We start from the raw sequence: 17,581 nt of genomic DNA on the forward strand, positions 1-17,581 counted from the left end.
AAATAACAAACTTAACATTTTTTGATCAGCTGTGTATTTGCAGCATTTTCTCTGTTTAGTTCAGAATTCCAGAATCTGTAGCATTTTGCTTTAGTAGTAGTAATTAACTGAGTGAGTATATTTTTGTTTGCTGCTTGACCAGGCCATTGGAATTTCATTATTCAGACTAGCACTATGAAATCTTAAACTGTTCACCCAAATAGAACCTCAATTTATTTTAAACCAAAGTTAGTATCATCATTTTGTTTCCTACATTATTCATTCTCGTTGTGAATCTGACTTAGATTAGTATAAGTAAACTAAAGTTAATATGAGATTAGTTGGGTATTAGTCAGGTTTCTAAGCCGGATACTTTACACTGACGGTATATTTACATTGTCAAAGATTAATTTGGATTAAGTGTTGGACAGCGATGCCCAGACACTGAGGCTGTAGTTTGAATTTTTCTGCCTGAAACATAAAAAAAACCTTTCCTGTAGGTATTTTTGGCCAAAGCATATCATGGAATATTCACAGCTTCAAATCAGAAGAACATCAGAAAGTATTAATGGAACAGGTTCTACCAGAATCCAGGCAGAGCCTGCAAAGTGATACTAAGACAAATGAAAAGGTAAGTGTGAATGTTTTGAATGTAATTCAATTGCAGTCTCAAAACAGGCCTGATAATTTATGCTGATTATTTAAATTAGGGCAGCAGCCGGGTAGGTCAGGAACAAAATATTAACTAGTTTGATGTGGAGAGAAAGGAATCATTTCCTTCAGCCAGTTGGGGAGAAGGCAGTGCGTGTTGCTCTGTATGAGGGGGCATTGAGAATTAGAGTCATAGAGCTATACAGCATGGAAGCAGACCCTTCGGTCCAACTCGTCCATGCCGACCAGATGTCACAACCTAATCTAGTACTATTTGCCAGCACTGGGCCCATATCCCTCTAAACCTTTCCTATTCATATACCCATCCAGATGCTTTTTAAATGTTGTAATTGTACCAGCCTTCACAACTTCCTCTGGCACCTCATTCCATACATGCACCACCCCTTGCGTGAAAAAGTTGCCCCTTCGGTTCCTTTTAAATCTTTCCCCCTCACCCTAAACTTATGCCCTCTGGTTCTGGATGAAATATGAAGGCAGTTTTATAGAAGTCCCCACTGCCATGTGCTCTTTCCCTATCTTCCCTGTCAGGGCCCATTTGCAGTTCCCTGATAGCCAAAATAGATGTGCACTTGGCTGCACGGCAGTGTGATATTGAGCCACTGAGGCTCTGCATTTTAGAGGATGGTATCAAGTGTGCTAGCCATTTATCTGGGTGGCCTCCTGCCCAGTAAGGCCTTGTGTATTACTGTGTCGACTCTTTCAATTGTCAGTGACATTCGCATCAATATTTGACAATCATGCTCCAGATCTAATCTCTTTCCTTGTGAATTGGATGTGAATTGCCTCTGGAAATATTGACAGAATCACACAAATTTCCTGGTGTTGTCCTAAATTACCCTTTTAGCGAGTGACCTCTGAGGCTCAGCATCTAGATTCAGCTGAGCAGAGCTTGGCGTGCCTGTGTTCTCCAATTAAAAATAATTAAAAGCAGGAGTCCTCACCTGGCCATCACTGCTTTCATCCTCAAGATTAGAAGAGCTGAATATAACTTCAAAAGACTATAGAAAGTTGTAGCACAGAATAATTTGACGGTCCTCGTTCATGCATCCCAAAAAGACTAGCGTCCAGGTTCATTGGGTAATAGGGAAGGCAAATGAAATGTTGGCTTTTATTTGGAGCATAAAAATAGTGTCTTGCTAAAACTATACAAAGCTCTAATCATATTACAGCTGGAATATTGTGAACAGCTTTGGTTCCCTTATGTAAGGAAGGATATATTGGCATTGGGAGAAAGTGAGGACTGCAGATGCTGGAGATCCGAGTCGAGTGTAGTGTTGGAAAAGCACATTAGGACAGGCAATGCCCAAGGAACAGGAGAATCAACGTTTTGGGTATAAGCCCTTCATCAGGAATCATTGACATTGTTGCCAGACTAGAGAAGGATCACGAGGTTGATGCCTGGGAATGAAGGGATTTTCTAATTAGGAGAGGTGGAGTAGGTTAGATAATCTGAGAGGTAATCTAATTGAAACTCAGAAATTGAGCTAAAATAAATTCTTAGAATACAGGATACATGGACATCAACTAGCCACAAAACAACATGACCTTCTCTCACTAGTATCCTTACATACAGATAAGGAAGGACACCACTTTGACTGGGACAACACATCCATCCTAGGACAAGTCAAACAGGAACATGCATGAGAATTCCAAGAAGCATGGCATTCCAACCAGAACTCTATCAACAAATACATTGACTTGGACCCCATTTGCCACCCCCTGAGAAAAAGAACAGGAAATTACATTACCATAGGAAATGACATCACCAACCCAAGGAAACCCAAACATATAAATAGAAAGCAGGAATCACCAGCAGTGCTTCGTCTGGAAGCTCACTGAAGATGTTATCTAGTATGGAGCTGAAACGTCTGAAAATGAACCTTCCAGCTCAGCGAGCAAGCCTACATCCAGATTCTTAGGAAGCTTGATAGTGTAAGATGCTGAGAGATTATTTCCCTGTGTTAGAAAGTTTATGACCAAAGGACATAATCTCAAGAGTCACCTATTTAAGACAGAAGTCAGAAGGAAGTTTTTCTTTTGAGGGCGATGAATCTGTGGAATTCTTTACTGCACAGGCTGTCAAGGATGCATCATTAATTATATTCAAGGCTAAGAGAGACTCCCATACATGAAGGGAATTAGAGGTTAAGGGATAGATCAAGAGCACAGATTTGAGAATCATCAGATCTTATGTGATCTCATTGAATGGTAGGATGGACTTGATGGGCTGAATGGCCTATTTCTAATCAATCTAATCTTATAGTTTTATAACATCTCCAAAGACAAGGCTGGCAGATGTTCAAGGTCTGGCTTCCATTCAGACATGGAGACTGCAAGAGTTTCAGCTGTTTTTGCCATCTCTGCCAGAGACCTATTAAATGGAGATGCTTAAGTAACAGATCCAACAATCTCATACATCCACCCTGGTTAGAGAATGAGATGCTAATTTTAATGAAAGACTGAGTTATTGTCAAACAGTGAAAAATATTAATATAAAGCTCAGTATAGTCTATATCTTGAGAGTTTGATTATTATGGGCAAATTTGAATGTTATATGCCAAGTGGCAGTGCATCATAATACTCTCACTATGTCTCTGGCCCATTTCCTCCCTCTCATCGTAGAATCACAATGACAGTCCTACCCTGATCTCATTTTGGTATAGTCATGTCTCTTGCCATGAGCAAGAGCAGATGGGTATGTGTGATAAATGGACTGTGTGTTGAGAATGGAAAGAACACCTTTGAAGAGCGACTGCTGGGGATAAGGTGTATTTGCAATAGGATATGTGTGAATGATGTGCATTGAAATGGAAAATTGATGGATAAAGTGACTTTAGAGAAAGGAATGTGTACTTGCCAAATGTGTCAGTTAGAAAACGTTAGGGTTATGAGAGAGCAATAGCCAATATGGCCAGCAATAGCCAATATGGCCAATTTGCTTGACCTAATGAGGTAATTTAACCTGTATGGCACTGTATCTAGCACCTTGGCATCATATTTCAACTGTTACTAGCCTCAGTGATTCAATCACAACTGCTTTGACAGAATGGTTGTTTTTTTTTCCTTTTGTCCTTCAACAAGAGATTTCTCATCTGTTTTGGAAATTGGGATTCCTCAAAAAATGACTTTTTTTCATGTTTACTGTGTAGCACAAGATTTAATTTAACAACTATTTCAGCAGTCAGTAAATTTCCAAACTTCTAACATGAGAAAACAAAAGGGAAGAACTATGAGAAACACTGAAGTCTCATTGTGCATTGAATTAGGATCAACAATATATCTGGCACCAAACCAATTATTAGTGTGTTGCTTGTGAAAATAAGAAGTATTTGTTCTTAGAAAGAATGGTAGCTGGGTAAGACAACAGCAGTTACCCAATGTCTTAAAAAGCTGTCCCCTGGTTATTGTAGATGTAGCTGGGTAAGACAACAGCAGTTACCCAATGTCTTAAAAAGCTGTCCCCTGGTTATTGGCTGAAAGGGTTCAGATAATTGATTGATGCAGCAGAGATGGTCAGACCCCAAAATAATTTTTATTAATGGGAATTAGTAGGGAGAGCTAGAGCAGAGGGACAAGCCGCCATCTTCTTGAAGGAAGACTAGGAGTTGCTCTACATCACCCTGAGAGAACACTGCCACCAAAGACCACTACAAAAGGCAAGCTATCACAGACATGGGAATGCACTGCCTTTACTCATTCATTGTCAGGTACAGTTTAGGGATCAGCGAAGCATTCTCATTTGTCGCAGGTTGTAAATTTTCCTTCTTTAACCAAATAATTAACGTACTGTATCTAAACTACTTCAAAATAAACTATGAGAAAATTGCTACCAATTGTTGACTGCCTATATTAGGTAATCCCAATATATTAGGTAGTGCCTTAGTTTGCACCATCACCTCCACAGATGTGACTTGGAACCAGGTTGGTAGCCATTCAATATCTGGCTCCACAGAATGTCACTTTGCACACTGTCCCTGTTTGGACAGGAAATGAGAGGCTATTAATGAGATTCAATTTAAATGCTACATTTCAACAGGCACCTATTCTGCTAATGGGCCCACTGTTTTGCTGAACATTAAGCTAAAGTTCTGTCATGGACACATTTTGATTTAATTAGTTAGTGAACAGAAAATATTATTGAGATACCATTATGTATTAACATATATCTTAAGTTGTAACAAGCATATATGTTCTGGGAAATTATCAAAATTTATCTCCACAATATACTGCAATTGAAGCAGACTGGATAGTTTATAAATGATAGAAAAAAGACAGCAACAGATTTCAATCATCAAATCAGTGAGTTTGGTGTGAAGAATTAAAGAAATCTACTTATTAATAGTGGGGTATCCAAAACTTTCAGGTCTGATGGTCACCTTTTGTATTCAATTGTTCTGATACTCTTCTCTCTTTTCATCTCAACTTTTTGATTGTAAACAGGTTTTTGCATAGTTACAATTTAGTTTTGCATTTAAAATGTTGGGTTTGTATAGATTTGATTTGGAGGTGCCAGAGTACAAAGTTAACAATCACTCACACCAGCTTATAGACCAACAGGTTTATTTGGAAGCACTAACTTTTGGAATGTTGCTCCTACTTCATCAGGTTAGCATAGGTTCTTCAAAAAAAATAATTTCTATAATATTACAGGAAGGAAATGCTGAAATATGATATTATTTCAATCAATTTTATAGATAAAGCCAAATTTTAAGTTTGTTGAAACAGTTATATATTATTGAATCTAATCCACCAACATTTGTCATCCACAAAAATCTCACAGTCCACAAGCTCAGCAACTGCTACTGTTTTATAAATGCATTTATCACTTCTGGAAATATAACTACCCATTCCTATCAACAATGCGATGAAGAACAGTAACTTAGAAAAAGATCAAATCAAACCAGCACATAAGTTTTTAATAAATTGGAGATATGCCTGAAGATACAATTTAATGTAAAATGACATCAATCACTATCTCATTTGAATGATGCTTTTACCCGATCTAGGTTAAAAATAGAGCTGAAGATGCACTATCCCTACTCGAACTGAAATATCAAGAAGTCACAAAGGAGTTAGAACAGCTAGATTCGGTTGTGAAAATGAGGTAATTGTGTACAAGTACCATTCTCTTCTTCAAAGTGTCTCAAGAAATATGACCACTGTGGATCTGCCCTATTGTGTAAAAATAAAGTAGGAGTAATTGTTAGCTGATTTGTCTTTTAGGTTACATGAACATAAACAGAAACACATTGAAAAACAACAAATTTATGGAAAACTGACTGCTTATCAATCATTGCATTGTCATGAGTTGGCTGATGTTTCCTTCGACGTTCACAAGCCTGATCCAGCAGCTGAGCTTAATGATCTATTTGACATAATTTAGAGACCTGAAGCACCGGATCAAAAATGGGAAATGCTGCACATCTAATTTGCACTTGTAAGCTGCAGCAGTACTCTATAGTTAGTGTAAATAATTGTAATTTCCCAGCTTTACGGCTTCACTAATTTGAATTTCTCGATGGAGTCTTAAATCATAATGGATAAAAGGTGATATTGATAGTCATGATGTTAAATCTTTTATAATCTTTGGGATTATGACAATGTGCACGATATTCATATTCATTACTCACTGAAAGAAAGTCTGACTTTCCATCTAATCAATGTTCTAGTTTTACTGGTTTATCATTCCATATCTTCATTGTGCCTCAGTTTTTCGTTTGATTATTCCAAAATACCCATTTTATAAATTTTATGTCTGTGCTAGATATTCCCTCCTCTCTAATCATTACTGTAAGCATATTTTGTTTATATTTACTTCCCCAAATCTGCTTAACAGTACTGTAATAGTTGACTTTGTGTACAGTACTAGATACTGTAATTAAACATGTACCACCCTGTGCATCTCATGCCACTTTGAAAACAGAGTTTAAAATACTTTAGTGATTACAGACACCAGCCATTTAGCAGAAATAATCTGTTCCAGTTAATGCTTTACTTTCTTTAAGCAAATTCCTTTTTCTCTTGTGCATGTCCAGTTAGCTTTTGCAAGCATCAAAGCAATTTGCTATAAACTTAGCCAAAAAGATAAGAAAAAGTAGGAAAAGTTTCTTCAGATATTTAAAAACAAAGAGTTGACAAAGTAACCGTGGGTCCGAGAGAAAATGAACCTGGGAAATTAGTAACAGAGGATATCAATGGCATAGTTGAAATTGCTATGAATCGGGAATTGAAAGGAAATGAGGAACTCAAAAGAAATACAATTACTAGTGAAATAGTACTGAGTAAAATGTTGGAACTATGAATCGACACATCCTCAGGTCCTGATTAATTTTATCCTAGGGTCTTAAAAGGATAGTTCCCATGTGGTACTTAGTTTTCCAAATCCCAATACATTTACAAAAGTTTCCTTTAGTTTAGAAACTGATTGTAACTCCTTTATTCAAAGAGGGAGGGAGGCAGAAAAAGGAAATTACGGGCCAGTTAGCTTAACTTGTTTCATAGGGAAAATGAAGCTATTCTTAAAAATGTTATAACAGGGCACTTCACTAAGTTTAAGGTAATTGGAGAGAACCAGCATGGTTTTGTCAAAGAAAAATCATGTTTAACTAATTTATTGGGAGTTCTTTGAAGAAATAAGTTTGTGCTCTAGATAAAGGGGAACCAGTGGATATATTGTATTCCGATTTCTAGAAAGCATTTGATAAGGTACCACATCAAAGGTTATTGCAGAAAATAAAAGCTTGTGGTGTAAAGAGTAACATATTGGCATGGATAGGTTGACTTGCTAACAGGAAGCAGAGAGCAGGAATAAGAGTCTTTTTCAGCTGGCAGGATGTCAAAAGTGATGTGCCACTGGATTGGTGCTGTTAGTATGCAAATATAGCAAATAATGAGGAAAGCTAATAGAATGTTAAGGCTTATTGTGGAGAATTAAAAGCAAAAGTAAGTTATGCATGGCAATGGTAAGACAGCATTTGGTGTTCTGTACAGTACTGGTCATTGTATTTACAGAATATAAATGCATTTGAAGCAGTTCAGAGAACGTTTTGTAGACTAATACCTGGAATGAGTGGATTGTTTATAAGAAAATGTGCAGCATGTTATTCTCTAGCGTTTCCTAAGGCAGAGCTGAAAATGTGTTGCTGGAACAGCGCAGCAGGTCAGGCAGCATCCTGGGAACAGGAGAATCGACATTTCGGGCATAAGCCCTTCTTCAGGAATTGAAGTCACTGAATGAAAATGCAAGTTCTTAAGTGGATTTGACAAGGTGATTGTTGAAAGGCTGTTGTCTCTTGATGGAGAATTTCGAGCTAGAGGTCATGGTTTAAAAATAATACAGAATTGATTTTTTTTCTCTCAAAACAGTGTTTGTAATTTCCTTCCTCAAAAAGTATTGGATGCAGAACCATTAATTATTTTTAAGGTAGAGTTAAATAGATTCTTGATTAACAAGGCGATGAAAGGTCTACAGGATACCTTTCAGCCCATTGAGTTTGTGCTGGTCAAAAAGCACTGAACTATTTGAATCCCATTTTCCAGCACTTGATCCACAACTTTTATGCACATCTAAATACTTTGTTATAAAGGATATACAGGAATGTAGAGGTGAGCTTATTGCCATGATCTTCTTTAATGGCAGAGTGGGTCAAGTGGCTTACATTTGTTCCTTGTTCGTAAAATAGTTGAGATAAAGGAACAAAATCTTAATTTGCTATTGTATTAGTAACTATTTTGACTTCTGGATTTCTATTTATTGGATTCTCCCATAACTCTGCTAAATTTAGAAGATACCTTCTCATCTCATTTAGATGATCCCTGGTGAAGAGGGATTGTCTTATGAGCAAAGGCTAAACTGGAGTTGAGAAGAATGAGCGGTGATGACCTAGTGATTTAGTGATGACCTCATTTCCTGATTTCCATTTTTCCCAATGGTAGTTGTGCTGCTCAGACCTAACACTAGTATTTCCCCATCTCCTAACCATCCAAGTCCTTTTCTATACAATTCTAACTTAATTTCAGTAATTATGTAGCATTATTGTGAATGAAGCACTATTGGTACTATGCAAGTACAAGTTATTTACATCAAGTCCAAATTATTTTACCTCAGTCCAAACCAAAAAACAATAAACCTTCTACCATTGTGGGCAAAATTCCCTGGTTACTTAAACTTCTTAAATGCTTCCTGCACATACTGAAGATTGCTCCAAGATCAAACAACTGTAGAGTGTGTACCAGCTGTAAAACAACATTGATAACTATGATTAGAGCAGTTAGTGCTATGAAAAAGGGGGCACAGATTTTCTGTGCAATCCCCAGTGAGGACTGCTATACTGCAACAATGTGGAAGGATCCTCCATTAGATATCAGGGCATTTAAAAAAAAAGTAACTTAATCTTCTTTCTATTAACTAATTATGATATGAGATAAATAGAAAAGAACAATAGTTCAGCAAATGTAGATGGAGAAGTGATTTGATAAAGTATTGATAACAAAGTTGTTTTAGGTTTGTAGCAGCAACACAGCCAGAAATGGAATAAATAATGGGAGCTTGTCTGAAAGATGAAGCAATAATCATGAGGCATTTTAATCTACACACTAAAAAAAAATCAATGGGCAACAGGTAGCCAAGATGAGGAATTCATAGAATGTTTCCAGGAGCAGCTGCAACACTTTTATAATGCGGTTTAAAAAGATTTGAAGCCAACCGAAGAAGTTTATACCAGACCTGCTATTGTGCAATAAGATAGCATTATGCTTTAAAGGTAGTAAGGATCATGACTGTAAAATTCACCCATTTTGAAGGACAGAATGGATCTAAAACTAGTATTTGAAATTAAATAAAAACAATTGAGGAATGAGTTAACAGAGAGTGACAGACATTTAAGTTATTTAAGAATAAACCGAATAGATACATTTCAATGATGAAAAATTCAAAGGAGGATCTAGCATCCATGGTTTACTTGAAAAGTATGTAATCACATTAAGATAGGTCACAGATGAGATTGGATGAATATAAAATGACTAAAAGATTAAGGAGATACAAATTAGAGAGTGTGCTAGAAATATAAAGATAGGCATTTAAAAATGTTAAGATGAGCATTGTTTAAACAAAGCAAGAATAATGGAGAGGAGCTGGCAGTGAACTGAAGTTATTTTGCATTGGTCATCACAATGGAGACCAGAAGTAACATGCCAGAAATAGCTGTAAATCAGGAAATGGAAAGAAGAACTCGAGGAAATTGCAATCAGGGGCGTTATTGTGCTAATTGTTGGAGCTGCTGGCTAGGAAGATCCCTGGGTCCTTACTGATAGGTCTTTAAAGAAGCGACTCATGATATTTGATATGTTGCTTTTAACTTTCCAAAACTCCTTAGATTTGGTGAAAGTTTCATTAGATTGGAAAACAACAAGTGTAACTCCTTTGTTAACAAAGGGACAAGACTATAAACAGGCCAGTTAGCTTAATATTTATTGTAGGAATAGTGTTAGGTAGTGTTATTAAATACATTATAGCAGGACACAGAAAAGTTTGAGCATTCTGGAAGAGTCAACATGGATTTTTTCAATTCTTTGAGAAAATAATGGGCTGCAGATAAGGAACAGGTGAATATGTAGTGTTCTTGAATTCAAGAAATTTGGTAAGATGCCACATTAGCAGAAATAGAAGACTGTATCGCCAACAGGACATATAGGAGTAGGCCATGCAGCCTGCCCTGCCATTCAATAGAGTCATGGTTGACTGAACTCTTCAATCCTTTTTAGCTATCCCACCACCTAACCTTGTATGTACAGGAAGTTTACTAGACTAATACTAGAAATGGACAGGTTATCTAACAAGGAAAGATGGAGTAAGAGGCAGCTTGATTGTAACATTCAAATACTCAAGTGCAAAAAGGTAGATTCCTCATGTCAGAGGATTTAGAACGAGGGAGTAATTGCTCCAAAATATGGGGTTGACCATTTTTGTTTACACTAGCCTTTGGAGGAAGAACGCTTTAATGTTCTTAAGACAGATTAATAAGCAGAAGGATAAAACGTTGAAATCAAATATCAGTCCTCATTTTAGACTTGTGGGACTCCCTTCTAGTTTGCATTTATTTGTAATCTTTTAGCCCTCACACTTCAATCTGTTTTCTTTGTCCTTGCCTGGGAAGTTCATGGTGTTGAGTGATCAGGACATGACAGGAAAGCTCATTTGCAGCCATCCAGAATATTTAGACATTTTCAATATTTGGCTTGGAATGTTGGGAGAGGCAATTAAGGGTAAAAGATAATCACATTACTATTTATAATCTCTGGTATGGGGCATTCATCTAAAAAAAAAACATATACTGTCTCATACCAAACTCACTTGCCTCCATACAAAAGTACATTGATGAACTGGTAGATCAGATTTTATAACAGATGACTGCAAATGATACCAGGCAGATGTGGTTACCGCAGATGCTGGAGATTAGAGTCTTAATTAGAGTGGTGCTGGAAAAGAATAGCAGGTCAGGCATCATCAGAGGAGCAGAAAAATTGACATTTCAGGCAAAAGCCCTTCATCAGAAATTCTTGTTATGAAGGGCTTTTGCAGAAAACGTTGATTTTCCTGCTCTTCAGATACTACCTGACCTGCTGTGCTTTTCCAGCCCCACTCTAATCTGCAAATGATACCACCTACTCTGCATCAGATTTGCAAATCACTTGAGCTGTTCAGTTTTGCACAGGTGTAGGTTGAATATTGCCAGACCAATCTCACTAATCCACAGCAATCAAATATTGCAACTTCCCAACTATGTTGATAGGGAGTCCCTAGAATACACTGGACACTTTCCACGTCTCAGCAGCCAACACTTTCACAAGGACACCATTGACAGAGGAGAACTTGCTCAGCCTGCTACAAACTATGATAGCAAGTGTTTGACCAAAATAAACCTCAAAATGTTCTAGTTGAAGTCAGCATCCTGCTGTACAACAGTGAGATACAATTATACATTAACAATAAGTACAAGAAATGCCATCAACAAATGTATCCACCATATTCTCCAAGAGCAATGAAAAGACCACTGAACAAATCCCAGAATCATTATTGATGTAGCTTCATGAGCATTTTCTTCCCAGCGTTTCTTTTTCTTTCTGATTCGACTTTGGGCACCAACAGAGTGTAGATGTAAAGATGTTTTCTTGAGCTTTGTATTTGGAACTTTGTTCAGATAGATAATACTGGTTCATTTTCATTCCAACAAGTTGTATATTTAGGCATCATTTTCAAACTTGATCCTTACGATAACAATGCACACAAGTCTAATCTCAACTGCAGTCAAGTTCTGAACTATAGCTCTTACTATAATCAGTTGGATCCAAAATAACTTTTGCTCCAGCTCTACCTTGGTGTGATGTACATGTGTCAAAATCCTGAACTATTTTTTTCATTTACTTTCTTTACACCATCTATTGAAAGCCACACACCTGATTTCTAATTACCCCACACCATGATACTCCTTACAATGCAACTTGCTGCTTCAAGGTACCATTTCCTCTCAGTGACCACATGGGGAGGGGTGGCAAAGGTAGATGCTGCTGGACTCTACTATAGGGAAGAAGAGAAAAAGCAGCTAAAATGATAATGAAACTCAAGTCATTTAACTAGATAATATTGGGTTCGAGCTTATGATTTGATAAAATAGACTGATTTAGTTATTTAAAAAACTTGCTAAAGGGCATTTTCAACTGCTACTCAATGTATATTGGGATTTGTTTAGCATTGTTGCACTATATACAAAATTCTGGAAAGTAGTGAAAAACTATATCTACAATTATTGTCTTGCAGTTTTACAGTGCTGATTACGTGAATGAAATTAAAGGAATGAAATAAGTAATAATACACATTAACCTAACTAGTGAAACCTGCATGAATTCGATGAAACTAAATTCAAGTATAATGCTTTTAAATTTCAAAATAAATGCTTATGAAGTAAATGAGCATTTTAAAAGATATCCCTCGATGCAGTCTCCCCCATAGTTTTCTACAGTCCATTTAAAACAAAATTTTTAACTGTTAAAACAACAAGCTGGACTTGTGTGTTGGAACTCAAATGCTAAACACTACATGTTCAATACTACAGGCATATTTCATTTTCATACCTGGTGAACTGAATTATGGCATTAATTTGGAGTGCTGAGTCTTGTTTTGGACACTGCCAAACTAAGTTAACATTAGTTACACTGCCAGCCACATGCACAGAATGAGCAAAACCAATTAAAACTACCACCACATAGACTGTCCCTCTTATTCAGGGTGGAAATATTTGAATAGAAATTAAATTCCAGAAGTGCTAAAGTATCACAAACTTCACAGCACAACCAGTTTAGCAGAAGTATCGAGATTGATTTCAGGTCATATTAACATGTTATTAAAATAACACTCCATTACCAAATTCAGAGAGCAATAGAGTGCAACTAATGTCTTGAGCACAAGTAGATTGTGTATTATCTCTGCAAAGTTAGATATTTTCCACAGCATTATCTGAATGAACAAATTGATCATAGTTTTGAAATGATAAAGACAACCTGTTTTACAGAATAGACTCTGCACTCATCACCATTTAGTGTTCTTTGTAACCTTCATTAAGGATTTCTGGTGATTTACATAACAGTATTGTAAAACACACAGGTGACAATGACTCAACTACACACCTTTATTATAACTCAATATTCGCAGCATTCAGGGATGGAGAGTATAGTTCTTCCAGTAACTCTTCAGAAACTGACTTGCACTAAATATTTTGACTATGTTTTCAGAGGATACTCTGTTGCATATATCACTGCATACTGAATGAGAGATTATTAAAAGAAACGATTTAGGCCATAGACTCAAACATTCCATTGGTGTTTTTGCAATAAAATAGCTGTTTCAACATGACAATTTTATTGGCTGTTATTTTTCATAATGTGCACATGACCTATCATGTGAAGCCAATTCAAAAAAGAATTAGATAAAGGCATGAAGTGGAATTGCAGAAAGGCCGGTGATTGTTCAAGTGCTTGAAAACTGGGATAGATAAAAACATTTTTCAGTAAGATTATATAGATCTGTATCCTAACAGCACAGTTACACAAACCAATTTTGCAGGATTCTTGTTTCCACCATTTTAATACTAATGACGCTGAACTAGGTACATGTGAGAATAACTGAATGTGCCATGTAAGCCAGACATACAAGAGAAACTGTAGTCTCAGGTAATGGGCACAAAGGACTTTAAATATATAAAAGTAAAGAGGCTGTATTCAATCCACTTCCATTTCTGTGCCCTGATTTTCTGCTGGCTTTTGCTGTTTGGTGTTGTCACCAGCTGCAGCATTAGATTCAGACTTTGCATCAGTTCCACCTTCCTTACTAAGTGGTCCATTCGCTTTCTCTTTTTCTGGAAGTGGCTCCATTTTGGGTTTTGGTTGGTTAACGATTGGGTCACAAGTTGTCTCCAGTTCCTAGATTAATACATAAATGGTAAGAGTGAAAACATTTTTAAAAACTCCTAATCCAGTACTATAACAATTAGTGTATTTTCACTGTGCTTACACACAAGGTTACTGTACAAAGTAAAGCTCATATTTAAAGTAATATACTGGTATGGATACAAGATTGGCTGACAGTATGCACAAATCTTTGGCAGCATTTGACAAGTGGGGGTCCAGCAAGAGTCTGTGCGGGTCCCTCACCTTTGTTTTAAAATCAAAAACATAAACTATAGAGATTGAAAGTAACAGAAGTAACAAAAGTGGATAGGAACACGTTAAAATGACAACTATATGGACCACATTAAGTCAGTGGGCAAAAATCTCAGATGGAACATAACGTGGGAAGTTGTTCACTTTGACAGGAAGACAGATTACTTGAATGGAGAATGCTGCAGAATTACAAGGTGCAGAGGAATCTAGGTATTCTAATGAGTCACAAAAGGGGAGTATGTAGGTCCAGCACAATCAGGATGCCAGCCTATATTACAGAAATTGAACAAAATACAGAGTATCAGCTGGACCACATTTTGCCGTTACAGATTTGGACTCCTTATTCAAGGAAGGATGCAAATGTATTGAAAGAAAGTGAAGACTGCAGATGCTGGAGATCAGAGCTGAAAAATGTGTTGCTGGAAAAGCACAGCAGGTCAGGCAGCATCCAAGGAGCAGGAGAATCGACGTTTCGGGCATATGCCCGAAACATCGATTCTCCTGCTCCTTGGGTGCTGCCTGACCTGCTGCGCTTTTCCAGCAACACATTTTTCAGTGCAAATGTATTGGAGGCAATTTACAGGAATTTTACTAGATTAATTCTTGGAAACAGACTGCCATATGAGGAAGAGTAGACAAACTGAGTTTGTTTCGCTAACGTTCAGATGTACGAGAGGTGATTTGAGTATACAAGATCTTGACAAGGTAGACATGGAAAGAATGTTTCCCACTTATGGGTGAATCCAGAACTAGGGGACACCTAAAATTAAAGGTTACCCCTTTCGGGTGGAGATGAGGAGAAATTCTTTGAAGGTTGTACCATTTTCAAATGCAGTCTCAGAAGTTGTGGAAGCAGGGTCACCAAATAGTTTTAAAAGGTAGAAGTTAGGTTATTTTTATACCAGAGATTTCAGAGATTACAAGTGATAGTAGAAATATAGAATTCTGAAAACAAACAGATCAGCCATGATTTTATTAAATGGCTGAGCATGCTTTAATGCTAAACAACACACATTTGCTCCTAATTTGAGGTTTATATCAACTTTTTTCAGAAAAAAAGAGAACATTGTAAATTCATGATATAAATCAAAATCCTAGAATAATAAAGCACTGGTGGTGATCACGGAACCCACTGTGCATATGCCAGCTCTTTGAATGAACTACACACATCAATCCCACTAATCTGTTTCCACTACCCTGTTTGTTATGATATAGAATGCAGTGCAAGAACACTTGCATCTTGGTTTTTTTTTGTCAATTATCTCAAAAGCTGTCATCTAGTTATGGACCTATCTGCACTGTAAACAGTGTCACATCATTTATCAAAATCTTTCATCTTGGATCATTGCATGAGCCAAGATGATCAGTGCACGCTTTTCTATTGTTTCTATAGAAATCAAAGTTCTGCATCCTTGGTCCATTCTAGAAAACCTAGTCTACAGCTTCTCAGAGATCATGAAATGTAATGGCTAGAATTGGGTGCAACATTCTATTAGAGGCCAATGTAGCGTTTTACAAAGATTCAGTATTGAAGTATTTGGCAGTTTTACTTTACTTTCCCATTTATAGTCAAGAGTAGTGTACGATTTACCAGCCATCTCAACTTATCCTACTAACTTCAAATGTTTATGCCTGCACACTTCCAGGTCTCTTCATTTTGCATTCTCCTTAAAATTGTACTTGAAAATTTGGCTTGCTTGCCTCTTTTCTCAAAAAGAATTGCTTTAAATTTAGAACTCCCAAAACCTAAAGTCCTAGATAGGTATAAAATATGGAGATCAAACAAACCAGTAAACAAAATGTTAGACTTTCCATACAGATCCTCTTTGGCCTTAAAATTAGCCACCCTCCATTTGAGGATTTTTCAGTTTTGATTGTTGAAGAGTAATTTTGCAAAGGAAAGGAACAATGACGTTCTGATTACTTCCCATTGAAAAATATGGATCAAGGTGGTTCACTTGCACAAATCAAGAATACATTTCCCATTCTTTTCCCACTATACTGTTATTTTCCCCAAGAACGGAGTCCATCCCTTTTCATTAGTCTGGCTCTGTCTCTTTCTGAAATTTGCCCCTTTTTTGCAATATTTGGTGGTTTATTGCCTACAGTTAACATTGTAATAATTTATCTTTTAATCCAAGTATCTTTCAGCCCTGAAGGACATCATTCCTTTCAGACAGTGACCATTTGTAATTTCTACCATCCCGCTCTTTTTCATTTTGCCATCTTTCTTAAAATGCTTTGAACCAGAAATAAATATCTCAATTTTTGACTTTGAGCTAGTTTTCCACTTATCAGTTCATTATAGCAATTAGTATCAGTGGTAAACCAATCTTATTTATTATACTTGAACAAAGTTAGTTCACTTACTTTGATATGCGCTTAAACTTAGAGACACACCTGATACTATGGAAAATCAAACTTGTTTATACTTGGGATCCTGTTTAATTTCTTGACAATTTGCTTCAAGTCAAAAATAGATTTCTTTCAGCTTACCTTCAATTTATTTCTTATCTCAGCTGCTTTCACAATAGGATCCTGGAATGACATCTGCTTGTTTTGTGCAATCATTTTACTATTCATCCAATCCATAGCACTGCTGACATCTTTTTCGACTTTTGTCATCTCTGCAGCATCAATATGCTCATAGTTTTCATCCTAAACAATGTTTTTATGTTCAAAAAGGAAACTGTTTTGAAATGTTGCATTTACAGTCTATTCAAATTACCTGAATTTATTCAGCACACTATATTTTTATTTTGATCTATTCTACACTGTTTCAACCAAAACATTAGATGATTCAAATATTAAGCAGAAATCAACTTAATTTCCACTAGAAATGATATACACAACTGCTTGGGAACCACTATAGCATAAATTTATTACATATTATTTGTTTCATACCACAAAAAGTGCTAGTTAAGTGATTCCTTTATATTGCTAATATGCAAATATTAGCATCTGCAAACTCCTACCAATATTGCCGTGGACAAATGCATTTGGAATAGGTAGAACAAGGACATGGTCAAGTGGTTTCCCTTTATGTTGGTATTCTTGCCACAGATCTGAAAGGTTTTGGCCAGCTCTGTCAGTGTTGGTGCAACCTTGTTATTTTTGGCTTGTACACTGAAGTCCTCACCCAGACTGCATTCCATGCCCTTGCTGCTTCTTCCAAACTGAATTTCAAATAAAGGAGTATGGATTCACTAACTGAAGG

The 17,581-nt window shown here is 36.6% G+C and overlaps 2 protein-coding genes across 2 annotated transcripts in view; one reads left to right on the forward strand and one right to left on the reverse strand.

Annotated features, from left to right (window-relative positions):
- Nucleotides 1-6,034, forward strand: part of LOC122539249 (WD repeat-containing protein 49-like) — a 92,828-nt gene extending 86,794 nt beyond the window's left edge. Inside the window, exons 15-17 of the mRNA XM_043673951.1 lie at nt 480-610; nt 5,658-5,755; nt 5,875-6,034. Coding sequence (XP_043529886.1) covers nt 480-610; nt 5,658-5,755; nt 5,875-6,034 — 389 coding nt within the window. The remainder of the gene's footprint in view (nt 1-479; nt 611-5,657; nt 5,756-5,874) is intronic.
- A 7,507-nt stretch (nt 6,035-13,541) lies between these two features.
- The window catches only part of LOC122539393 (heat shock 70 kDa protein 4L-like), a 59,332-nt gene continuing 55,292 nt past the window's right edge, over nt 13,542-17,581 (reverse strand). Inside the window, exons 18-19 of the mRNA XM_043674184.1 lie at nt 16,861-17,022; nt 13,542-14,124 (exon numbers count right to left, since the gene is read on the reverse strand). Of these exons, the coding sequence (XP_043530119.1) occupies nt 13,924-14,124; nt 16,861-17,022 (363 nt within the window). The 3' untranslated portion in view covers nt 13,542-13,923. The remainder of the gene's footprint in view (nt 14,125-16,860; nt 17,023-17,581) is intronic.

The sequence above is a fragment of the Chiloscyllium plagiosum genome, chromosome 32, assembly GCF_004010195.1.
Source record: "Chiloscyllium plagiosum isolate BGI_BamShark_2017 chromosome 32, ASM401019v2, whole genome shotgun sequence".
Taxonomy (NCBI): Eukaryota; Metazoa; Chordata; class Chondrichthyes; order Orectolobiformes; family Hemiscylliidae; genus Chiloscyllium; species Chiloscyllium plagiosum.